The sequence below is a fragment of the Oncorhynchus keta genome, chromosome 30, assembly GCF_023373465.1.
Source record: "Oncorhynchus keta strain PuntledgeMale-10-30-2019 chromosome 30, Oket_V2, whole genome shotgun sequence".
Lineage (NCBI taxonomy): Eukaryota > Metazoa > Chordata > Actinopteri > Salmoniformes > Salmonidae > Oncorhynchus > Oncorhynchus keta.
Window position 1 is genome coordinate 59,747,770 of NC_068450.1, and position 25,967 is coordinate 59,773,736.

The window sequence follows — 25,967 nt, forward strand, 5'->3', positions numbered from 1 at the left end:
TTTCCGGAGACCTTCTCCCTTACCTCACCTCGCTCATCAACTCATCCCTGACTGCTGGCTACGTCCCTTCCGTCTTCAAGAGAGCGAGAGTTGCACCCCTTCTGAAAAAACCTACACTCGATCCCTCTGATGTCAACAACTACAGACCAGTATCCCTTCTTTCTTTTCTCTCCAAAACTCTTGAACGTGCCGTCCTTGGCCAGCTCTCCCGCTATCTCTCTCAGAATGACCTTCTTGATCCAAATCAGTCAGGTTTCAAGACTAGTCATTCAACTGAGACTGCTCTTCTCTGTATCACGGAGGCGCTCCGCACCGCTAAAGCTAACTCTCTCTCCTCTGCTCTCATCCTTCTAGACCTATCGGCTGCCTTCGATACTGTGAACCATCAGATCCTCCTCTCCACCCTCTCCGAGTTGGGCATCTCCGGCGCGGCCCACGCTTGGATTGCGTCCTACCTGACAGGTCGCTCCTACCAGGTGGCGTGGCGAGAATCTGTCTCCTCACCACGCGCTCTCACCACTGGTGTCCCCCAGGGCTCTGTTCTAGGCCCTCTCCTATTCTCGCTATACACCAAGTCACTTGGCTCTGTCATAACCTCACATGGTCTCTCCTATCATTGCTATGCAGACGACACACAATTAATCTTCTCCTTTCCCCCTTCTGATGACCAGGTGGCGAATCGCATCTCTGCATGTCTGGCAGACATATCAGTGTGGATGACGGATCACCACCTCAAGCTGAACCTCGGCAAGACGGAGCTGCTCTTCCTCCCGGGGAAGGACTGCCTGTTCCATGATCTCGCCATCACGGTTGACAACTCCATTGTGTCCTCCTCCCAGAGCGCTAAGAACCTTGGCGTGATCCTGGACAACACCCTGTCGTTCTCAACTAACATCAAGGCGGTGGCCCGTTCCTGTAGGTTCATGCTCTACAACATCCGCAGAGTACGACCCTGCCTCACACAGGAAGCGGCGCAGGTCCTAATCCAGGCACTTGTCATCTCCCGTCTGGATTACTGCAACTCGCTGTTGGCTGGGCTCCCTGCCTGTGCCATTAAACCCCTACAACTCATCCAGAACGCCGCAGCCCGTCTGGTGTTCAACCTTCCCAAGTTCTCTCACGTCACCCCGCTCCTCCGCTCTCTCCACTGGCTTCCAGTTGAAGCTCGCATCCGCTACACATGGTGCTTGCCTACGGAGCTGTGAGGGGAACGGCACCTCAGTACCTCCAGGCTCTGATCAGGCCCTACACCCAAACAAGGGCACTGCGCTCATCCACCTCTGGCCTGCTCGCCTCCCTACCACTGAGGAAGCACAGTTCCCGCTCAGCCCAGTCAAAACTGTTCGCTGCTCTGGCCCCCCCAATGGTGGAACAAACTCCCTCACGACGCCAGGACAGCGGAGTCAATCACCACCTTCCGGACACACCTGAAACCCCACCTCTTTAAGGAATACCTAGGATAGGATAAGTAATCCTTCTCACCCCCCTTTTAAGATTTAGATGCACTATTGTAAAGTGACTGTTCCACTGGATGTCATAAGGTGAATGCACCAATTTGTAAGTCGCTCTGGATAAGAGCATCTGCTAAATGACTTAAATGTAAATGTAAATGTAATATTATTATATATATTTGATAACCTAATATGAAAATTAGGCACTGTACAATGGCGACCCTGTCCTTGACCTGACTCCCTGCGGGTGTTTCAGGGGGAGTTGGGATATGCAAAAATATATGATATGTTATATCAACTCAAATCAAATCAAATGTATTTATATAGCCCTTCGTACATCAGCTGATATCTCAAAGTGCTGTACAGAAACCCAGCCTAAAACCCCAAACAGCAAGCAATGCAGGTATAGAAGCACGGTGGCTAGGAAAAACTCCCTAGAAAGGCCCAAACCTAGGAAGAAACCTAGAGAGGAACCAGGCTATGTGGGGTGGCCAGTCCTCTTCTGGCTGTGCCGGGTGGAGATTATAACAGAACATGGCCAAGATGTTCAAATGTTCATAAATGACCAGCATGGTCGAATAATAATAAGGCAGAACAGTTGAAACTGGAGCAGCAGCACAGTCAGGTGGACTGGGGACAGCAAGGAGTCATCATGTCAGGTAGTCCTGGGGCATGGTCCTAGGGCTCAGGTCCTCCGAGAGAGAGAAAGAAATAGAGAATTAGAGAGAGCATATGTGGGGTGGCCAGTCCTCTTCTGGCTGTGCCGGGTGGAGATTATAACAGAACATGGCCAAGATGTTCAAATGTTCATAAATGACCAGCATGGTCGAATAATAATAAGGCCGAACAGTTGAAACTGGAGTGGTTCGAGCCCTGAATGCTGATTGGCTGACAGCCGTGGTATATCAGACCATATACCATGGGTATGATGAAACACTTATTTTTTCATCTCTAATTACATTGGTAAACAGTTTATAATAGAAATAAGGCACCTCGGGGGTTTGTGATATATGGCCGTTATACGACGGCTAAGGGCTGTGTCCAGGCACTCCGCGTTACATCGTGCATAAGAAAAACCCTTAGCCGTGGTATATTGGCCATATACCACACCCCCTCGGGTCTTATTGCTTACATATACAGCCATTGATACATACAGTACAAGCTTGTAGGTACTGCCCTCCAATGGATAGAAATGGAGCAGCAGGCCCTCTCAGTCGTACTGTAGCTCCACATTATTGGGTTGGGGAGTAGCCTACGGGTGAAAGCCAATATCCAGCCAGTATCCAATCTATCCATCCCAGCTAGTTCAAATGAACACGCACTTCACATGTACTTGTAATTCAGGCCATAAAACCAGAGGGATTTACAGACAAAACCTTGATCTCCTTCTCCTCAATGTAGTGTTTTTTTATTTTTTATTGTTGATGGCATAGAGTAACCAACACATTGGGTCCAGATGGGAACTGAGGGAGAGAGGGTGAGAGAGAGACGTAGGGAGACAGAGAGGGAGAAACATAAGTTACGTTGGCATGTTTTGGAGACCCTGCCATAAGAGAGACAGACAGAGAGAGGGAGAAGAAAGAGGTTGACATACATCTGTCATGAATTATTTCAGGGAAACCATTGAGAAAGAGAGAGAGACTCTCTCTCTCTCTCTATGTGAGGAGGAGGAATGACAGTCTGATTGGTTCTCTCCTTTATCGGGGGTATAATCCCCACACATATGCACAATCCCTCTGAATTCCTCAGAAAGGAGTAGCCCTGCTTTGTGTCTCTGGATGGAACGGCTTCATAACCAGGTACTAATGGTCTTCAAACAACACTCTTCTCCTAATCAGGCAGGATTGGACCTCTGGGGCTGCCTCTAGGTATGTTGAGAGGAAATGATCTCTCTCTGCTTTTCTCTGATTACCTCTCTCTCTCTCTCTCTCTCTCTTTCTGTCTCTCCCCTTCTCTCTCCAACTCTTTGTCTCTCTATCCCCCACACTTTCTTGCTCCATGGCTCTTTCTTCCTCCCTCCTGTTCTTTCTATCTCTCCCCTGGTACATCATCTCGTACTCAGATAGAGTTGGAGTGGTTCCCAGTCCTGATTAGAGGGCTCTAACTGTAACCTCTGCTAAAACCTCCAGCAGGGTCCGTAATCAGAGGAGAATAATACACGTATCGTCACAATCTATTCTATTCTATTGTACTGGAATCTACAGTACTGGATTCATTTTTGATGTGCCCCTTAATGGAATCATCTTTCCCCTGTGAGACACAAGCATAGAACCAAATGAGGAAAGCATGTTATTCCCCTTCAGAAATACTTGTAATAGGCCCCCGATATGAAAATAATCACATTTTTGAATTTCAAGTTTATAGAACAATTTTCTGGAAACTTTGCAAAAAGCCACATTGGACTTCAATGTATGAAAACTTTACGTTAAGAAAAATCTATAAAAATCACATCAAAATGAATCCAAAACATTAACATGTGATGTAAAATGTCAAATGGTATATGAATCTGAAATGAAGTCATTTCGTCTAAAATAGCTAATTCGAACATATATTTTTGAAAGGATCAACTATTTCATGTTATTTCTATGTATGAAGAACATCTAACCTGCTTTAGTTAGTTGTCCTTTCTGGATGAACTATCTTGCTCCTTTACAACAAAATGAATGGTTGTCGATGGCAGAATCTTGACCTCATAAACCACACCTTTTTTTGCCTGTTCTTTTGATGTGTAGAAGGAACATCCAAGTAACTATTGCAGTTTTTGATTGTCCATATTTGTAGAATTTGGAAGAGAAACAATCTCTCAGTTTTGCAACCATTTAAGCCCAATGTTGCGTTTTTGCATCATTTACAAAACGACCTCTAGCTCTGGCTCAGAATGTTGATTTCTGGATTTATTTTAATTTTTTACATAATCAGAACACATCATTTGTTTTATTTCAAGTGATGTACTTGCATGGATGGCTACCAACATACACTATGCTTGTGCAGGGGACCAGTGTGGTCTCAGATGAGAGGACAGGTTTCTAGTGTTTCAGAGGCTACTGATACCACAATAATCATACTGACATAACAAATACTAGTACGACATGAATCTGGGTCTAAGGAGATGCACTAGGTAGTGTTTGACATCATTGTGTAGTTTACGTGATGCAATTCAGGCAGCGTTGCATTTTTGCAACCGTGGGTCTCACAGGGTTAAGCCACTTGTTTTCAGCCACATGGTTTTGCCATAGGCCCATGTTCCCATCAGCGTGGTCTGGTTTAAAGGGAATAAGCCTGTCTTCCCATGTCTGTTACAGTAGTGCTGGATTGAACCATCTCCATCCTGTCCTCCTCAATGTTTCAGCATGGTTGTAGGCAGTCAGTCACAGATCCAGAACCATCTTACTCTCAGTGTGTGTGTGTGTGTGTGTGTGTGTGTGTGTGTGTGTGTGTGTGTGTGTGTGTGTGTGTGTGTGTGTGTGTGTGTGTGTGTGTGTGTGTCGTGCGTGCGTGCGTGCGTGCGTGTGTGTGTGTGTGTGCATGCGTGCGTGTGTGTGTGTGTGCCAACTAACAGACCCTTTTTTTTTGCATTGATGACAAACATTCTCCTTTCAGTCCCTTCAGATCAATCGACCCCCCTTTAGCAAATCAGTTTCATTCTTACAGTCTTAGAGTGGCTTATAAGTGACACAACACAGGGTTTTCTTGTTCATTCAAATCTTTTCTTCACACTTACGGGATGCCCGGACACAGTCGCCACACCACGAGCGGGAATCACCTCGGGAACAACGGGCGCCTCCCGGAGCCAAGAGAAAGCATGGCATTGTGGGACATTTGCCTCTGAATCAGTTAACATTCTCAGTCTTTGTTACACTAACTGACTCAAAGAAGAGAGGGGGAGAAAGAGAGAAAGCAAGAGAGAGAGAGGATGAGAGGGGAAGAGAGAGACCGCGAGAACGACTGAGAGAAAGAAAGAGAGGGGGATGCCAACTTCAGACATTAGTCATAGTGCCCATTGAGATGTTCAACTTGAAGTGTTTTTTTTAATCCTACAAGATAATGCAGTATGATTGAGTAGACTGGATGTTGTGACTGTAGTCTACCTTACCTCACTGTCTCGCTCATGTGAATTAAGACATCTAGTGAGTTATCCAAAGCATCAGATGACACCCACTCTCACCAATCCTACAATGTCAAATCAGTGATTACGTCAAAGGGAAGGAAAGTAGGAATTAAAGAAGAATTCAAGGAAGGAATGACCGATGAAAAAATATTGATGAAATATTTAATATAATTGGGAGAAGTGACAAGTTCCAATCTCAGCTAGTTGGTGGGGGGGGGGGGTGTAGACTCACTCAGTGAGAAAAATATACTACTGTAAGACATAATATGTATTGTTCCCTGCAGCCCAAGGCATTGGGTATATATATGGGTTATGCAAGATACTACAATACATCCCTTTCACCACCTGTCACCATAACATCAAAACAAACACAAACACAAACCCAACCACCAAACCATCTCAGATATCACACGCATGCACGCACAAACACACACACGCATAGACACACAGACACACGCATGCACGCATAGACACACAGACACACGCATAGACACACAGACACACGCATGCACGCATAGACACACAGACACACGCATAGACACACAGACACACGCATGCACGCATAGACACACAGACACACGCATAGACACACAGACACACGCATGCACGCATAGACACACAGACACACGCATGCACGCATAGACACACAGACACACGCATGCACGCATAGACACACAGACACAAGCATGCACGCATAGACACACAGACACACACATTCACGCATAGACACACAGACACACGCATGCACGCATAGACACACAGACACACGCATAGACACACAGACACACGCATGCACGCATAGACACACAGACACACGCATGCACGCACATACACACACACACACTGTGTGGGAGTCAAAGTCATCATGAGGAAGTTCCCTATAATGCTCTGTGACTCAACACTCAACAGCCCCCCAGGCAGAAAAGAAGGAGGGAGAGAGAGAAAAGAGGGGGAAAGAGTGATTCGGTGAAAGTGAATGGATCTGACTCCTTGACGCATCACAGGCCAAGAGAAGGTGGGGGGGTTGAAAAGGAGAGGAAAAGACTGGGAGGAAGAAAAAATGACTGGCGTCTGTGTGGGAAGAGAGAGGAGGAGCTTGAAAAGTATGAACTTGTGTGTGAAGACGCAGACAGACAGAAGTTGAAGCACTAGAATATTAAACGGAGTTTGGAAAAGCTCACGACTACCGATGGTCTCTTTAGAACCGGAGATGGTTTGCTATCAACTGATCAAATAATAGGTTTGGACGGAGCACGAAAGACTTGAACCAGTGCGGTCCCCTCCTAACCTGTGTAAATTATACTATATTAATATAAGCGTAAAAAGTGGAGAGTTTACCGACTGAACGAAAGAAGATAAAAGTTGCCATAAAATGTTGTCATTATTATTCTTGATTCTGTACATTCCTGCTGTTATGTCCTCATCGTCACGTAAGTACAGCAGCTCTTCCATGTGATAACACACGTTGTCTGTAAAGCTGGTTTGGTAGGATATAGTCTACTGTTAGATAATAGCCTACTGTCCTAAACCTTGTTTATGCGCTAAACTGTATTGTTTATGCGGGTTTCATAGGGAATGAGTGTACAAAATAATTGCTCTAACAATTGTAAATCTTACATATTTTGAAAGGAGTATCCATAATATTGTTGTCCTAAAAATAACAATGTTTGGTAAATATTAAGTAATTTGAATGCAGTCAATAAGATTTAGTAGGCTACCATATTATTCAAAACATTTCAAATTAAATTAATAGGCTAAACGTAATTATAATGCATTTCATAAAGAAACACATTTGACATGTAAAATAATGCGATATTGCTTTATGCAAAATATTGCTAAATACATTTTAAAATTCAGTTCCATGAACAATCACTAGCCCTTGTAGATTTGATGAAATGATGAAATAATAATCCTATACACAGATCTCGGTTTTCTTGACCATGCTATTGAAAAACTGTGTCCCAAGAGGATGGATTTCAACAGTTCGGCTAATAATTTGTTTAACACACATAGCACTGGGCTTTACAGACGGTGACATCATATGGTCGGGTCTCGGGGAATATTAACCGTCAGTTTAATACAAAGTAAAGTAAATAAATCACAGGTATGTCGGTTAGATTTGGTGTCTGAGTCTAGTTTGTGTGTATAGATGAGGTCATAAAACTACGTAGGCCTAGATTATTATTTTCCAACCATGAACTTTTTATGTATTTTCAGTTGTTTCGATTAATGAAGAAACGAATGTATGCGACAGTAGTGAGCCACTGCCTCTATAGCAAGAAGTCTTGGACTTTTATGGCACAGGTGATTGTGCACCGCACTTTCCACAGAGTTGCTGGTTCAAGAGCAAAACTCACTGCAGCCCCCCCAGCATTACTCCAGTGATAGATTCATAACAAAGCAATACACGTTGTCAGCACTCTTCTCACCACTGAAGACCTCTAGGCTGCCTTGTGAATGGTCTCTCGCCTTCCTTTCCATGTCATGTTGATGCTCTCTAGTTGTTGTTCTGTTCTTGTTGTCAGCGTTTCCAGTGAAAACTCCCACTCAGTCATCATAGTCAAAGTAACTGTCATTCAGAAAACATCACATGGCTCGATATGGCTAAATGTTGCATGACTTCTTGTTTCAATTCACTCACGTACAAGGCCTCCGTCAAATGTTCCACGTGTGGCTCCTCTGTCCCGTAGACGGACAGAAACACAGACTACCTTTGAACTGTTCCGTTCAGGAGCGAAGGGTAAACAGTGTTTTAGAAACCAGAGGATTGAAGACGGAGGAGGTTCTAAAACCAGAAGCCATTTTTTATCTTCACAACACCAGTGCTGTAATACAGGGCTTTAGCTCGACAGCTTGTGTGTTTACTTAGATTTAAAGCAATGCTTTTCACCCCTGAGAAACAAACAGGGTGTTGCAGACTTTTGTTCCATCCAAACACTTAACACACCTGATCTAACGGACCACCATCTTGGCTCTGTGCCTGGATGGAAAGAAAACCCTGCCGAAATGATCAATGCTCAGTCGCAGGCATGAACGAAAACAAACATTCTGTACAAGCCGTATAATCAGGGCACAGAACACTCTCACCAGAAGAAAACACCGTTGCACCTTTAAACCGTCATCTGTATGAGCAGCCTTCCCTCAGGGGACCTCCTTTCTAGAAACAAATAGGATTTCACAGCCCATAGTTACTTCTTCAGAACCCATCAGGAGAGTAAATACACAAGTGTAATTGCATCTGTCGCCGAGGTCTTTGGACTGAATGTTCTGCTGCTTAATTCAGGGCCATTCCCTCTGCCTGGCCTGTAATACTGCAGTGGTGAGACCATGATTGTTATGGAGCTGGATCGTTGTTTGATTTGCTAATCACGGCCTGGCTTCCTCTCCACGATGATACATTTACAGCGTCAGTGTTGCCAGTGTTTTGGTGTAAATAGTGTGTGTGTGTGTGTGTGTGTGTGTGTGTGTGTGTGTGTGTGTGTGTGTGTGTGTGTGTGTGTGTGTGTGTGTGTGTGTGTGTGTGTGTGTGTGTGTGTGTGTGTGGTTGAGGAGGAATTTTGTTCAAATTAACGTCTTCATAAGAGCTTCCTCAAAGCACAACACCGCCATTATCTGAGGCAGCTGTTCAACACTCGTGGCTTGAGGATGAGACTTATAGAGGTCTGACAATGTGATAAACACTCTGGGTCTATGGAAGTGGAAATCTGGGTTCACTACTGACCTGGGAGTTACGGCTGTGTTCTAGAATACAGTAGCCTATTTGTCAGATATTCTCTTCTGAGTCATTGAATCAGTAAAAACACATCTATCTCTCTCTTTCCCCTCTCGTCTGTCTCTTTCCCTCTGCTTACTGGGAATCAATAGTTCAATCAACCATTCTTTAATCCATGTATTCACTCATCCCATCTCTCTCCCATCCAGAGATGGCTGGGATCTTCCCCCAGGACCCAGCCCTACCCATCGGCTCCACCCTCACTGCCACATGTTCAGTCAGCCCTGATCTGGGCCTCCACGCCAGCTCTCTGTTCTGGAGCCTGAATGGCCGCCGGCTGCCCAGCTCTTCCTACAGCGTGTTGAGCCCTACGGCCCTCAGTGTCACCCTGCCGGGCTTGCCAGCCTCTAGGCAGAGGTCAGGGGACAACCTGGTGTGTCACAACCATGGAGGACATGTTCTAGCCGGGTCCTGCCTCTACATTGGGAGTAAGTGAAGCAAAACACACACACACATCTAGCAGCAGCATCTAGCGCACACACATAGCTAAAAGTTAACAGTGTTATCTCATGAGTAACTGTAGGTTCTTTAGTCCTGTTAACTCCTGTGTTATTACACCATGTTGTGGTGCATTACTCCCTTTACTACTCCCTGGACATGGAGTCTGACACACACACACATACACACACAGATCTGACAGACACGCGCACACACACACGCGCACACACAGGTCTGATAGACACACGCACACAAGCACACACACACAAGCACAGTGTTGTCACAGTGCCCTCATCTCAGCGTGACGTCCCTTTTCAACACCTTGTGTTCAGAAAGGGATGGAATCTTGGCAAAGTCGCAGAATTTGAACCCCAGACAGACAGAAGAACATTCTGGACTAAAATATATCCTCTCTCCCGCCACCCACCTTCTCCCTCAGTGCCTCCAGTGAAGCCAGTAAACTTAACCTGCTGGTCCAGAAACACCAAAGACCTGACCTGTCGATGGGCACCGGGAGGACAGGGAGAGACCTTCATCAAGACCAAATACACACTCAAATACAAACTCAGGTACACACTCCTTACACACACTTAATACACACGCATACGCACACATTCTAATACAGTCTGTGTCTAATACACGTGTGTGTGCGCGTGTGTGTGTGCGTGTGTAGGTGGTATGGCAGAGAGAGAGAATGTGAGGAGTACAATGCCGCCCAGCCGTACTCTTGCTACATACCTCGTGACCTCGCCCTCTTCACGCCCTATGAGATCTGGGTGGAAGCCACCAATCAGCTCGGTTCAGCCACCTCTGATGTCATAACCCTGGATATCCTAGACGTGGGTGAGTGTGTGCGTACGTGCGAGTGTGTGTGTGTGTGAGAGAGACAGAGACAGACAGAGAGAGAGAGTAAGTGCCTGAACTTTGACCCTCTGGCTTTAGAGCTTTACATCTGCCCCAGTTAAAAGTTGCCCTGGGGCACATATCCAGGATCAGCTTACCTAGCCCAAGACCTAACAGTAACCATAAGTGGAGAATCGTAAAACTGACCTAAGATAAACATCTAGGACCAACTTCATCCTACTACTTAGATCCCAACCCAGGATTTTGGGGGTGAAGGGGACACACACACACAAATGGGGGAGGACGGGCATTTTGTAGAATGGAAGACCAGACACACCCTGCCTTTTGATGAGCTCATTTTCCTTTTACTCATGCTGGGTGGGCACACACATACACACACACGGACACACACACACACACGGACACACACACACCCTGCGGATGGGGCAGGGTTAGGAAGGTGGGCGATTGACGCGTTACACCACTCGAGTTACTACTCGCTGCTCCCTCCTTTCCTTCCACACTGAAACTAATAACACAACAGTACCTGTGCTGTATGACTTACTGTTACGGTCAGATCCAATTCACTCAGAGAAGAAAGAAATAACCATTCTTTGACACGGATCTTTCTGTTTTAAAATAGTTCTGAGTTACGCTACCTCTTTCCCCTCCCCGTCCACAGTAACGACGGACCCGCCGTCAGGTGTGAGTGTGAGTCGTGTGGGTGACCTGGAGGACCATCTGAGTGTTCGATGGGAGTCTCCCCCAGCTCTCAAAGACTTCCTGTTCCAGGCCAAGTACCAGATACGCTACCGACTGGAGGACAACTCAGACTGGAAGGTCATGCATGACGTTGGGAACCAGACATCATGTCGTCTGGCAGGCCTGAGACCGGGTACTGTGTATTTTGTCCAGGTACGGCGTGTGTGTGTGTGCGTGTGTGTGTGTGTGTGTGTGTGTGTGTGTGTGCGCGCGCGTGTGTATGTGTTAATCCCAGTGTGTTCTATGCAGGTACGCTGTAACCCAGTAGGGATCTTTGGGTCTCGTAGGGCTGGTATCTGGAGTGAATGGAGCCATCCTACTGCTGCTTCTACACCTCATAGTGGTGAGGACGCGCGCGCACACACACATAGACACATACACATACACATACACACACACACACACACACACACACACACACACACACACACACACACACACACACACACACACACACACACACACACACATACACACACACACACACACACGCACACGCACACGCACACGCACACACACACACACACACACACACACACACACACACACACACACACACACACACACACACACACACCTACTGTATGCACATCCAATCACACACACACTCTAACCCCGTCTCTCCCCTCCTACAGAGCGTGTATTATCAGGTTCGTGTGACTCCAAGTCTGGAGACTCCAATTCTACGTTACGTCGAGAGCTGAAGCAGTTCTTCGGCTGGGTACGGAATCATGGGTATGGCTGCGGCGGCATGTCAATCAAACTCTACGACCAATGGAGAGTCTGGATGCAGAAGAGCCACAAAACACGCAACCAGGTAGGTAAGGATCTAAGTAGAACTCACCTGCACTCACATACAACAACCACACACACAGGCATGCACACAGGCATGCACACAGGCATGCACACAGGCATGCACACAGGCATGCACACAGGTCTTATTGAATAATTTGTATCATCATGTTTGAATCGTTCAGCTTTTCTTGTTCAGGGAAATCCTCATTAGTTTTTCTCTCTCTCAGGTCCTACAAGGGGATAAGTCATAGTACGCATCCCCCCTGCCTTTAAACAACCAGCAACAAAGTCAAGACAACATCATGTGTGTGAAAAATGGTGTCCCCTAAATGCTGTGGTTTTGTATACACCATTCAGCGACGGAAGAAGGGGGCATAAGTACAATTTTGGGGACAGTGTCTCTACAACAGCAGCCCTAGGCTATGCTGTAATTATTTAACAGGACATGGAGGAATAAGAAGTTGAAGAATAGTGATCTTCTTCTTACTGTGGAAATACTGGCAGCTCTGAAAAGCTAGAGATCCACAGCACCCTCTAGTGGAAGCTAACATACTGGGAGGAACAGTGGAGACGGAGGACCAGAGTAATTTAGTTTCTAGTTACATCCCAGTCTTAAACCATGACGACCCAATCGGAACTGTCTGTGACCCAATATTTGGGAACCCTGGTCTGCAATGGGGGGGGTTACAAGACTATAGACTGACATTGTTGTCTGCATCAGTGTGGAGATCTGTCTTAATAATAAGTAGGGTCAGGAGTTTTTCCTGATCATACGGCCCTGCCCAGGAACACTTCCTGACCATAGTGCTAATGTTTGCCTGTGGAGGCAGTTCACCATCTATATTTTTGTACTATCATATTTAAATACTGTCTTATTTAAACTATTATGTTTTGTTAGTAAGTTATGTTCGGTTAGTGATCATGTTATTGACTTAATTATGAATTATAGTTTTGTTTGAAAGAGTTTGGAAGTCATTCTATTCACACACACTCGCACACACCCCGGACACACACACCCCCAGACACACAGCTGTGTTCCTCTATGCACTTATAGCCTGTCATGTTTCTGTTACTGATGTTACACTGGGGGAACAGGAATGATGTTCTCTATATGTGATCTATACATGACTCCATTAACCCAGTTTATACATGGCTGGTCTTACATCACCAATGACTCCTGTACCCTGTTTTATTCTAAAAGTACTTCGTGACAGAGCATTTTAGGAGTCCAATTTTCATGTTCACTACAGTGGTAAGCTTGTGGCGATACATAATTGGTAGCAACCCGACTCTGTTTATCCAGCATGTTTAGAGGTCAACGCCCACGTTGTCTGTCTGATGTTGATGACATGGCTGCAGGTTCCCGTTACTGTGGCCTGCGGGTGTCCTGAGTCCGTGCCTGTTAATAATTAACCCGTGTTTGTTGGTCTGGGCTCTGCCCACAACCGTTAGTTACCCCTCTCTGCCTCCCAGCACCCTTTATGAAAAGATATCCTATACAGTAACTTAAAGCTACACTCAGCAATATGACATCATTATGCCGGTCAGATTTCTCCTTACTGAATCAGCAGCAATGCAAATTAGGGAGAGACAGTAGTGGTAGTCTTGGTAAATCTGAATTCTGTTGTTGTTCATGTATGTATGTTAAGCAGGAAGTTGCCCCAATATGTGCGATGATATCCTATTGCTGAGTCTCCCTTTGAAGGGTCAGATTTGAAATACAGTGCCTTGCGAAAGTATTCGGCCCCCTTTGAACTTTGCGACCTTTTGCCACATTTCAGGTCTTCAAACATAAAGATATAAACCTGTATTTTTTTGTGAAGAATCAACAACAAGTGGGACACAATCATGAAGTGGAACGACATTTGTTGGATATTTCTAACTTTTTTAACAAATCAAAAACTGAAAAATTGGGCGTGCAAAATTATTCAGCCCCTTTACTTTCAGTGCAGCAAACTCTCTCCAGAAGTTCAGTGAGGATCTCTGAATGATCCAATGTTGACCTAAATGACTAATGATGATAAATACAATCCACCTGTGTGTAATCAAGTCTCCGTATAAATGCACCTGCACCGTGATAGTCTCAGAGGTCCGTTAAAAGCGCAGAGAGCATTATGAAGAACAAGGAACACACCAGGCAGGTCCGAGATACTGATGTGAAGAAGTTTAAAGCCGGATTTGGATACAAAAAGATTTCCCAAGCTTTAAACATCCCAAGGAGCACTGTGCAAGCGATAATATTGAAATGGAAGGAGTATCAGACCACTGCAAATCTACCAAGACCTGGCCGTCCCTCTAAACTTTCAGCTCATACAAGGAGAAGACTGATCAGAGATGCAGCCAAGAGGCCCATTATCACTCTGGATGAACTGCAGAGATCTACAGCTGAGGTGGGAGACTCTGTCCATAGGACAACAATCAGTCGTATATTGCACAAATCTGTGGCAAGAAGAAAGCCATTTCTTAAAGATATCCATAAAAAGTGTTGTTTAAAGTTTGCCACAAGCCACCTGGGAGACACACCAAACATGTGGAAGAAGGTGCTCTGGTCAGATGAAACCAAAATTGAACTTTTTGGCAACAATGCAAATGTTATGTTTGGCGTAAAAGCAACACAGCTCATCACCCTGAACACACCATCCCCACTGTCAAACATGGTGGTGGCAGCATCATGGTTTGGGCCTGCTTTTCTTCAGCAGGGACAGGGAAGATGGTTCAAATAGATGGGAAGATGGATGGAGCCAAATACAGGACCATTCTGGAAGAAAACCTGATGAAGTCTGCAAAAAGACCTGAGACTGGGACGGAGACAAAACATAAAGCAAAATCTACAATGGAATGGTTCAAAAATAAACATATCCAGGTGCTAGAATGGCCAAGTCAAAGTCCAGACCTGAATCCAATCGAGAATCTGTGGAAAGAACTGAAAACTGCTGTTCACAAATGCTCTCCATCCAACTCACTGAGCTCGAGCTGTTTTGCAAGGAGGAATGGGAAAAATGTCAGTCTCTCGATGTGCAAAACTGATAGAGACATACCCCAAGTGACTTAAAGCTGTAATCGCAGCAAAAGGTGGAGCTACAAAGTATTAACTTAAGGGGGCTGAATAATTTTGCACACCCAATTTTTCAGTCTTTGATTTGTTAAAAAAGTTTGAAATATCCAATAAATGTCGTTCCACTTCATGATTGTGTCCCACTTGTTGTTGATTCTTCACAAACAAGTACAGTTTTATATCTTTATGTTTGAAGCCTGAAATGTGGCAAAAGGTCGCAAAGTTCAAGGGAGCCGAATACTTTCGCAAGGCATTGTACCTCCTGCATCACAGTCTGTACCAGAGAGACAGAGGGGGCATCTAACGATTGCTGCAGGTGGGCAAAGTGTAGCTAATTGTCTATGCGTGACTAAATGGGTTTAAACCTCGGTCATCTGCGTGCCACAACATTATTAACCAGCTGAGCTAAAGCCTGTCTTCAGTCGCCTGGGAAGTGTACTCATCACATGGACATGGAGTCGCCTCTATGACACATGAACTCTAAGAAGAGAAGTGAGATGGTGATTCAGGTGTTCCCAGGGCTGCAGAATGGAGATAACGTTTCCTCAGCTTGTAAAGACCATCTATAATTCAGCCTTTGAGGCTGTGCCTTTCCTGAAGAGGCTGGATGGTGCCGGGAGTGAATCAGTGACAGAGCGGCAAACAGTAAAGGGAAGAGATGGAAGAAGAGAGGAAAGAGAGAGAGAGAGATCTGTGTGCACGGAGTAGAGTTGTCAACTTATTCTGGGATACCTTTTGACTGAAGTGGTCTAACAAAGTTTTGTCGACAGACGTGAAGCAGGAAGGACCCGTACAGAGGATATGTTTGGACGAACAGAGGATCAAACCAGACCGAATCTCTTCTCCTGCTTGTTATTATTGTGCTGATTGGTGATTGCGTTTCTAGCTGCCAGCGAATCACAGGGCTGCCCACACAGACACAACTGACTGCTCTGGGCGAGAAGGCATTCTCTGAGGATTGGCAACCCTAGCTGGGAGTGACAGAAGATCAAAGTGTAAAAGAGGAATAGAGGAGGGGGTAGGAAAATAGAGAGAGAGATCGACATATCATGGAGGTTAAGAGGCTTCCGATAATTGCTGGCAGAGAGAAAGGTTTATTGAAGACATCTGTTATGCAACATGTTTACATTACAACTTTAATTTAATTGACAGGGACAGTATTCAACACTGTCATATTTCTGTTTTAACATCAATGGAAAAGTGAAATAAAGAAGCTCTAGAAACTGGAGGAGCAGGAATATGGGGATTTTTTAACATTTTTGTTTTACATGACTGGAAAATAAACATGATCATTATCATCACCATCATTACTTGTTGCTAGGGCCAGGCCCCGGTCACTATGCTCTCCCTCCAACCATTGGCTACGTCAACCATGACCGCACCAAGCACAGTCGCCCCGCCTACACCTCCCACAGACGTATGAGCAGCAACAGTAAGTCTCTGAGGTCAATCTCAGTCTCCTTGCTTTTTTCTCTTGTATGGTGAGTAGACCTTATTCACACCGTTGCCGTGAGGATTCACACTCCAGGCTAGTAGGGCAGGAAGCAGAAGTCGATGGAAAATACTGCTGACATTTTCCTAAAGTTTGACCTTTAAATTCACCTTTGACCTTCATTATTATTAATTATTGTGCGTTCTTCTCCACAGTGGTCTCCGTGGATTGCAGTCCAGGACCCCAGTACCACATCGATGCCAAGATGACCCGGTTCGGCCGCGTCAGTACCCCTTCTTACTCTATGCTAGGCAGGGCAAGACGCGTCGTTTAGACTAGCTACTCCCAGAATCAGATAAATTGTTCAATCAAACTATATTACCCCAGTGGGCATTTGTTGCTGGACATTCTTTACATTCTCTCTCACCCCCCCCTCTCTCTTTATCTCTCTCACCCCTCTCTCTTCCAGACTGCAGGTCCCTACAGCCCAGAGTAAGCTCATCTCAGACCTTCCTCCTACACTATTCGCTCTCTGTCACGCTACCGTATAATGGATTCTGTGCCCGCCTGACCGGTACAAATGAAAGAGAGAGACAGAGGGGGTAAAGAGTGACGCTATATGATTCATATCATTCTTTAAAAAAATAAATTCCCCCTTTTCATAGTATCCAATTGTTTTTAGTAGTTACTATCTTGTCTCATCGCTACAACTCCCATATGGGCTCAGGAGAGACGAAGGTCGAGAGTCCTCCGAAACACAACCCAACCAAGCCGCACTGCTTCACAGCGTGCATCCAACCCGGAAGCCAGCCGCACCAATGTGTCGGAGAAAACACCGTGCCCCTAGCAACCTGGTCAGCATGCAATGCGCCGGCCCGCCACAGGAGCCGCTAGTGCGCGATGAAACAAGGATATACCTACCGGCCAAACTCTCCCTAACCCGGACGACGCTAGGCGTCGCCCCATGGACCTCCCGGTCGCGGCCGGCTGCGACAGAGCCTGGGCTCCAACCCAGAGTCTCTGGTGGCACAGCTAGCACTGCGATGCAGTGCCTTAGACCACTGCGCCACCCGGGAGATGATTAATATAATTTTAATCATCCTCCCAGATACACCCACCCTAACCTGCTGGGTTCCCAGGTGCCCCACAAGCCGTCCAGTGCCAGCTACAGCTTGGCAGGGTGCAGACAGGTAGGAGCTCCATCAGAAGACCGGTCCATGACCCCTGGACCAGGACGCTACAGCAGTACTGACCCCAGCGTCTACCTCACACGACAGCCGTCCTTCTCTATGCAGGTTTATAGCTTTATCTTATATTTATGTAGGTATTTAATTAGCTTTTTAGCTATTTATTTATGTACAATTTAACATTTTGTATAGTATTTTCTTGCATATATCTTCCTCTAGACTAGAGTATTGGGATGTTTCCCTTAAAATAAAGTTGGATGTGATTTTAATTTTGATCCAGAGCCGGACTACCCGGGCCAGCGATCAGTCTCAGAAGCCTGGGCCAGGGACCCACAGCCCGGAGAAGATCCTGCTCCACCTCCCCAGACCTCCTGCCTTCTCCCTGGGCATCAGACACGCAGAGTTCATTACTCCTCTGGGGGTGGTTGTTTCCAACTGATTTTTATTGGAGTTTCACACGGAGTTTGTGGAAATGCTGGAGTCAGTTCTGAGTTAAATACCACTGTATTGTTTTAATGAGCACATTTAGCACAATGTTGGAAACATGCTTTACAAATCAAGTGTTTTTATTATCGTTGTTAAGTCAAGTTGTGGTTTACAAATGCGGTTGATCAGTGTTGATGTGTGTGTGTGTGTGTGTGTGTGTGTGTGTGTGTGTGTGTGTGTGTGTGTGTGTGTGTGTGTGTGTGTGTGTGTGTGTGTGTGTGTGTGTGTGTGTGTGTGTGTGTGTGTGTGTGTGTGTACACATGCGCATATATGCCTGTGTTATCTCAGTGTGTATGTGTGTGTGTTCAGTGTGCAGGCATAGTGACAGTAATAGGTAGGCTCCAATCACTGCTCTGTCCCAGCCCCATCAGTTCCATGGAACACACCTGAACTAGATAAGACCTCTCAGGAGACAGCCCTGGTAGAACTTTCTTGGTGTCCTCAAATGGATCCAGCTACAGAGACAAAGGGAGACAGAGAGATTGAGAGGGGGGGGGGGAGTGAGAAAAGGGGAGAAAGACAGGGTCACACAGACACCATAAGAGTTTGCACTCACAGTGATCTCATGTGGGGTACCCTTGTTGTCCCAGTGGTATCTGACTTGGTACTTCAGGGGGAAGAGGGTGCGGTCAGACCAGGAAGGGGGAGGGGCCCACTTCACTAACAGCCTCAGCTTCCCGGGAATGACTTGCACAGTCACATTCACAGGTGGGTCCGGCTTCACTACACACACGCACACACACACACACACAATGATTCTGCTACTACTATTCCAATAGGTGGGAGACACAGAGACAGAGAGACAGGTTCTTACCAATGTCCTCTACAGTGAAGGCCTGTAGGTGGGAGGCGCTGCCCATACGGTTGACTCCTGTGATGTTGAGCTTGTAAGACGTGTAGAGCTTTAAACCCTTTAGGACACAGAGCCACCTTGCCCCTGGAGAGGAGCCATTCACCCCAAGGAGAGAGGACTCTGGGCTGGGGAGAGGATGCACGGAGGTAGGGTAGGGATGGCACTGCTGGATCTCTCCGCCTTTCATACTAGGACATACGGAGAGATTAACTAAGAAATGGGGATGTTTTGAGCGTCTATAAGCTTCTCTCTCAAACGCTTTCTCACACACACACACACACAGTTTACCTGTAGGTGGCGATGTACTGTATGGGAAGCTGGGTCTGTGGAGGCTCAGGCCATGAGCAGAGGGCTTTGAAGGGGTAACTGGGAGACCAGCAACGTACCTCTGGAGGGGAGGGGGGGTCTGCCAGTGGCATAGGATACACACACTCAGAAGTCACCCCTCAAATACACTCAGGGGAGAGGGAGAGAGCAGTGGAAGGGGAGAGAGAAAATGGGAAAGTAGGAAATAGGGGTGGAGAGGGGAGGGGGCGAGACAGAGAAAGGAAAGAAACAGGGGATGTGGAGATGGAAGGAAAGGAGAGAAGATAGCTGTCTTTAAGTATTCCAGACAGGTCCTCATTTCTGAGAATGCAGTCTCACCCCTTTCTGCTCTGTCCTCTCCTGATGGAACCGTCAGAACCGTCCCATCGCTGCTGAGTACACCGCTGAGAAGAGTCACCACAGCACACACACACAGCCAGAACAGAACACACACACAATGCTGGACGTACATTCCTCTTATGTTAAGAACAGACAGGCTACAGTGACTGACTGACTGACTGACGGACTAATATTCTAATATTAACAGTTCGGCAAACCTGCCCACAATCCAAAGTCTCCTCTCATTGGCTGGATTCCAAATAAAGTCCCTATCCCCTAGCTAACAGTGCCTGCCCTAGGTTGATTTGATATTGTGCAACACTAGGGTTGTAAAACTACAGGTAATTTAGCAAACATGGAACATGGAAATCTATGTTAACTTTGGTAATTCATACTTTTACAAATGTACTCATGTAAAATATGAATTCATTATTTATTATCCATGAATTTCTAGGTTAGAACAGGGCTCAGAACAGGGCTCTCCAACCCTGTACTGGATAGCTACCGTCATGTAGGTTTTCACTCCAACTAACCTGATTCAGTTTATCAACCAACTAATTATTAGAATCAGGTCCATATGGTTCAAGAGAAAATGACATAATTAATGAAAAAAACATTTGAATCTACAATGACATATGTATGTAAAATGTATAGGTAAAATGTATGTATATGTAGCAAAAAAAGCTGTAAAGAAACTAAGATATTTGTCCTCCGAAGGGGTTTAAAAAAATCTACATAAACAATGACGTAGTTTGCAAATAACTCTTCAACTGCCACCAGTTTGGCCAAAATATTTACGTTTAGATTGTGAAAATATAAACAATTTTTCATGCTGAACCTCTCCTATTGGGGCTACCAAGTGGCGAAGCGGTCTAAGGCACTGCATTTCAGTGCCTGAGCTCAATTCCAGGCTGTATTACAACCAGCCTGTGATTGAGAGTCCCATAGGGTGGTGCACAATTGGCCCAACATCTGTGTTTGGCCAGTGTAGGCCTTCATTGTAAATAAGAATTAGTTCATAACTGACTTGCCTAGTTAAATAAAACAATGTTTAACAAAATTGACCAAGCATATGATGTTAAATACAGGAAATTAATTTTATTGCTGTAAAAAAAACACTGGAAAATGTTTCAGTTGCTCATTAACTTTCATGCTATATAACATGAGATCTCGTACTGAGGAGACTGAGGAGACATCCTAAAGTTATCACAGGAAATAAAGGCCTTATCACAATGAGCCATTTAAAAGATCTGTTTTTATTCACTGCTATAAACAACATGTATATTGAAAGAATCCTCTCTAATGAGCCACCTTACAAATCCCACCAAGTTGGTTAACCCTGTTGGAAAGATGCGGTAGCGCGATTGCCTTTCACGACAGCAAACTCAGGTTCAAGTCCCGGTTCCTCAGTTCACAAAAAAAACGATATATTTTTTCAATGGATGTCATTCTGAAACGCTCTCTTGTGATGGCAAATTTAATCCAAAACGTATAATATTACTGTGATGCAGATCCAACCCCACTTTCATGGACACAATCATTGTTTTGAATGAAAATATAAATCATAAAATTATATTTATATATGTATTAATATTAAATGCGTGCTTTTCGACATGAGAGACTTTTATTGTGAAGACTGGACCTAGACTGGAAGCGGAAGTTATTGTCTGCTCTGCTCAGACATCGCATTAACAGCAAGCTAACGATCTGTTTAGCTAACATCATCACAGTTTATCCTTCCATTTCGTCGCTACAGTTCGCTTTTATTTCCAATTAAGAATGTCAGAAAGAAAAGTGTTAAACGTATGCATAATTCTTGTTTGCTATGTCTTGATTTATCTCTATTCGATGAAAACGGGCAGTTGTTTAGCGAATGCAATGTTTGTTTGCAAGCTGCGTGTTGCTAATCAGTCTTGGCCATTGAAGCAAAAACTGTTTTATGCTTATCATGACACCTAGTTACACAATAGTAGTAGTTCGCTCAATACGCTTAGCTAGCTATATAGATAGTAGTCGTACTCATTGTAGCTAACTAACTAGCTATGTTTCCTGTCTATCTTTGCTTATGACGATATACTGATTAGAATAGGCTCTCACTGTAAACTTTGAATGTTTTCATCTCTTTGTGAATTGCGTTTGTCTAATTATTCTATGTTTTACTCTCGTTGTAGCTATTGACTGATAAAGGCAATGTGAATCAGATATTTCGCAGTTAAATTACACTGCTGACTGACTGTGCTCGCTCTCCTGTAGAAATACTACCCGCCAGACTTCGACCCGGCTAAAATACCCAAACTTAAGCTCCCTAAAGACAGGCAGTATGTGGTCCGGCTGATGGCTCCCTTCAACATGAGGTATGTTAACACTCTACAACCCTGCCCAAAAACGGGTACCATGAGGTGTGTGTGCTCTGACCCTGTCCCTGCGTGTGTGCCTTGCAGGTGTAAGACTTGTGGGGAGTACATTTACAAGGGGAAGAAGTTCAACGCCCGTAAGGAGACTGTGATGAATGAGCTCTACATGGGACTGCCCATCTTCCGCTTCTACATCAAGTGTACAAGATGCCTGGCTGAGATCACCTTTAAGGTAAATCTGTTTCTCTCTGTGTGTGTGTGTGTTGTGTGTATACTCACCCAGTGTGTGTCTGTAGACTAATCCATAAAACATCAACTATGTCTTAGAACAGTTTGTGTACTCATCCAGTGTGTGTTGTCTATAGACTGATCCGGAGAACACAGACTATGCCATGGAACACGGTGCCACAAGGAACTTCCAGGCGGAGAAACTTCTAGAGGAGGAGGAGAAGAAGATAACTAAGGACAGAGAGGAGGAAGAGTTGAACAACCCTATGAAGGTATATCTCTAGAAACAGTGCTGATGAACCTGACAGACTGATGATATGTTCTCTACCAGGTTTGTAGAGAACAGTGCTGATGTTGTGTTGAAGAGCCGTACTGATGATGTTCTAGGTGTTGGAGAACCGTACGCGGGACTCTAAGATGGAGATGGAGGTTCTGGAGAATCTTCAGGAGCTCAAGGAGTTGAACCAGAGACAGGCTTCGGTGGACTTCGAAGGAATGCTGGGAACATACAAAGAGCTGGAGCAGAGGACCAAAGAGCAGGAGAAGGAGGAGGACGAGAGGGAGACACGGTGAGTACAGACAGAGAGGGAGGATGATGAGAAAGAGGGAAATTGTTAAGCAATTTTTTTGAGAAATGGTGCAAGTATAGCAAAATAACAAAATGGTTGTGTATGTGTTACAGGGAGATGCTAGAGAGAGCTCTAGTGAAGAGGTTAAGAGACTCCGACTCTGACTCAGACCAGGAGGGCGAGAGCAGCAGCAGACCAAAGAAACCCAGCACAGACAGACCTACTGACATCCTCACCACAGACAGACTCACTGACCCACAGGTAACACACACACCAAACACACACAGGCCTCACAATACATGTTAACCAACATGCCTACTTATGTCCTGTGTGTTGTTTCTGCAGGGCCTGTCAGTGGGGGGGGTGAAGAAGGCCAAGGTGGAGAGCTGGGAGAGAAGTGTGGGGGGGCTGGGAGGTGGAGGGGTCCTGGGAACACTGGTGGTGAGGAAGAAACCAGTGACCTCTGTCCCCAAACCTGGTACCACAGTAACTCCTGCAGGCTCTAACAAACAGACAGGTGAGCTGTGGAGGCTTTGACAGAAGCTGCAATATCGAAATCACTTTGTATACACTGGAGTGATTTCCTGTTCTGCAGGCGCCTAGCCAAACTAGTGTGCTTACATACTCCTTTAAAAGACCTTCGCTTGAAAAACTAGAAAACAATCAGTAACAGTAGTTTGTGCATTTTGAGACGTTGTAGTCAGTGTACACTTCCTCAAAATAGAACTCAACAAATATGGCATAGTTTTACATTTTTTAAATTTAAAAACTTTATCCACAATTTCATGATATCCAATTGGTAGTTAGTCTTGTCCCATCGCTGCAGCTCCCGTATGGACTTGAGGCGAAGGTCGAGATTCATGCGTCCTCCAAAACACGACCCCGCCAAGCCGCACTGCTTCTTGACACACTGCTCGCTTAACCCGCAAATCCAGCCGCACCAATGTGTCGGAGGAAACACCGTACAGCTGGCGACCAAAGTAATTTTGCCAAGGAGATCTTAGGCGTGCAATTTTATATCCAACTAATATGTTGCAGTATTTCTCAATGAAAAAATTTGAACGACAACAAAGACTTTGTCATTCTAACCGCGGTACTTCCTGCTTTGCAGTTTCAAAGGCAGCTGCTACTGTAGTGACGGAGGCTACTAAGCCAATCACAGCACGGAATGGGTCATCGTCGCTCAGTCTCCTGGGGGCGTATTCCGACAGTGATGACAGCAACAACAGTGAATGAGAGAAAGGCTGGCGATGCTTTGGCTCACCAAAATGCTCAGTCAGTATCTAAACTTCGTGATATGGAAATGTGTTGATATGTTGTTGGGCAATTCACCTCTTCCACACAACCCAGAACAGTTTTGGATTTTCAAGATCACAACATAAGGATGGTTGGTTATTAGGTGTAAGAAAGGGGTAAGCAATTTGATGCCTGTGATGATTTAAAACTACTGTATTTGTTTCAGGGTATATAGGAGAGTTAAAGGGCTGAATTGTATCATTCTGCTTTGTGACCCCAACCCCAATGTAATTAGTTTTCACCTGTGATTTTAGAAAATATATTTTGAAATGTCTGTCTACCAACTACCCTCCAACTTTGTATATGTGTAAGTCATGTTTTGGCTTTTCATTATATACTCATTTACCTCTAAATCAGTGGTTCTCTAGTTGTTTTCTTGCACTGTGGCACATTCTAAACTATTTTCCCTTGTGCCCTACCCAATCAGATGTTTGTTGTTGTTGTTGAATACATTACATACATTACATTTAAGTCATTTAGCAGACGCTCTTATCCAGAGCGACTTACAAATTGGTGCATTCACCTTATGACATCCAGTGGAATACAATGTCTGAGTTTTCTGGAGTCATAAAAATGTACTTTAGGTCCAAGCTACGTTTTACATTTTTTATTTTTTATTTTTTTATTTTTTTAATAAAGTTGTGTGTTATAGGGCAAGGGTCTCTGAACCGGTCCTGGAGAGACACTGGGTGTGGAGAATGTAAATGTAGACCTGTGTTGCAGATAAACAATTGTATTTCTATGGAACCTTTTTTTATCTAGCCAAGTCAGTTAAAGAACAAATTCTTATTTACAAATACAGTCTAGGAACAGTGGGTTAACTGCCTTGTTCAGAGGCAGAATGACAGGTTTTGTACCTTGTCAGCTCAGGGATTGGATCTAGCAACCTTTCGGTTACTGGCCCAACGCTCTAACCACTAGGCTACCTGCCACAAAGAGTTTACTTGATAACCATCTACACGTGCCTTTACCCAGAGACTTCCATTCTCTGCTGTAGTAGGCTGCTTTTGTGAGTTTAGAACATGAAATCAATGTGTCAGAAGCAGATAACTTTAACTAAAATGCTCCTTGATTGAACTTCCAAGTTATCACACTAAATTTGTTGCTAAACAGGCACTGGTGTGGACTTGACTCAACAACAATCAAGTGATTGTAACAATGGCAACAATAAAATAAACTGTTCTCTCTCGCACACAGTCCAGTCTAACTCCCCACTTGTCCTGGGGAACTAGTCAATTCCGATGTCCTCTTTCTCTTCCATCTTCCATGGAAAGTTAGATTTGGCCCCTGTCTCCAATGCTGTACAGCACGTCAACTCTCTTCCTGCACATTCATTGTGATACGCTTGCATTGTGCCGTGTCTCTGTGGAAGCAGATGTGGATGGGGCGGTTCAAATGTATTGCTGGCTACTAATGCGTTTGGAATGAAAGATGAAACTATCAATGCCAGATCAACATTGCCATCTGCCAGGATGATAGGGCACATTTCCGAAAGGGGCTTGGCATGCTCTTTATTTGAGCTGCTGACCTCTCCTGGCAGGCTGGCACGTGCCCTGTAAGTGTAGTTTTTGTTTCACTTTTTCACTTTATTTTAAGTGAATAGCAAATATATAGATTTAGCAAAAATATTCAGACAGCCTGCGTTAAATAGTATTAATGTAAGCCAAAGGTTTTTTTGGGGGGTTGTCAGTAA

At 45.0% G+C, this 25,967-nt stretch overlaps 3 protein-coding genes across 5 annotated transcripts; 2 read left to right on the forward strand and 1 right to left on the reverse strand.

Annotated features, from left to right (window-relative positions):
• Positions 1-3,088: 3,088 nt before the first annotated feature.
• Positions 3,089-12,844, forward strand: crlf1a (cytokine receptor-like factor 1a). 3 transcript variants are annotated; one of them, XM_052488721.1, is made up of 8 exons: positions 3,089-3,319; positions 9,481-9,759; positions 10,209-10,338; positions 10,443-10,612; positions 11,295-11,527; positions 11,624-11,717; positions 12,010-12,191; positions 12,397-12,844. In XM_052488721.1, exons 2-8 carry the CDS (start codon positions 9,483-9,485, stop codon positions 12,418-12,420), a joined length of 1,110 nt encoding a protein of 369 aa, XP_052344681.1. In that variant the 5' UTR covers positions 3,089-3,319; positions 9,481-9,482; the 3' UTR covers positions 12,421-12,844. The 3 variants fall into 3 exon arrangements, with proteins under 3 accessions (XP_052344681.1, XP_052344680.1, XP_052344679.1); XM_052488720.1 differs by lacking the exon at positions 3,089-3,319 and adding an exon at positions 6,392-6,989 and having other exon boundaries at positions 12,010-12,195; XM_052488719.1 differs by lacking the exon at positions 3,089-3,319 and adding an exon at positions 6,393-6,989.
• Positions 12,845-18,457: 5,613 nt separating this feature from the next.
• Positions 18,458-20,013, reverse strand: ebi3 (Epstein-Barr virus induced 3). Its single transcript, XM_052488722.1, has 5 exons — positions 19,828-20,013; positions 19,471-19,588; positions 19,144-19,370; positions 18,886-19,052; positions 18,458-18,784 (listed from the first exon to the last, which is right to left on the reverse strand). Exons 1-5 carry the CDS (start codon positions 19,958-19,960, stop codon positions 18,635-18,637), a joined length of 795 nt encoding a protein of 264 aa, XP_052344682.1. The 5' UTR covers positions 19,961-20,013; the 3' UTR covers positions 18,458-18,634.
• Positions 20,014-21,464: 1,451 nt separating this feature from the next.
• On the forward strand, positions 21,465-24,627 carry LOC118363863 (splicing factor YJU2-like). The gene is made up of 8 exons (XM_035745137.2): positions 21,465-21,630; positions 22,081-22,181; positions 22,269-22,413; positions 22,547-22,681; positions 22,797-22,978; positions 23,092-23,239; positions 23,324-23,495; positions 24,090-24,627. The coding sequence occupies exons 1-8, from the start codon at positions 21,607-21,609 to the stop codon at positions 24,212-24,214; spliced, it is 1,032 nt and encodes a 343-aa protein (XP_035601030.2). The 5' UTR covers positions 21,465-21,606; the 3' UTR covers positions 24,215-24,627.
• Positions 24,628-25,967: the final 1,340 nt, after the last annotated feature.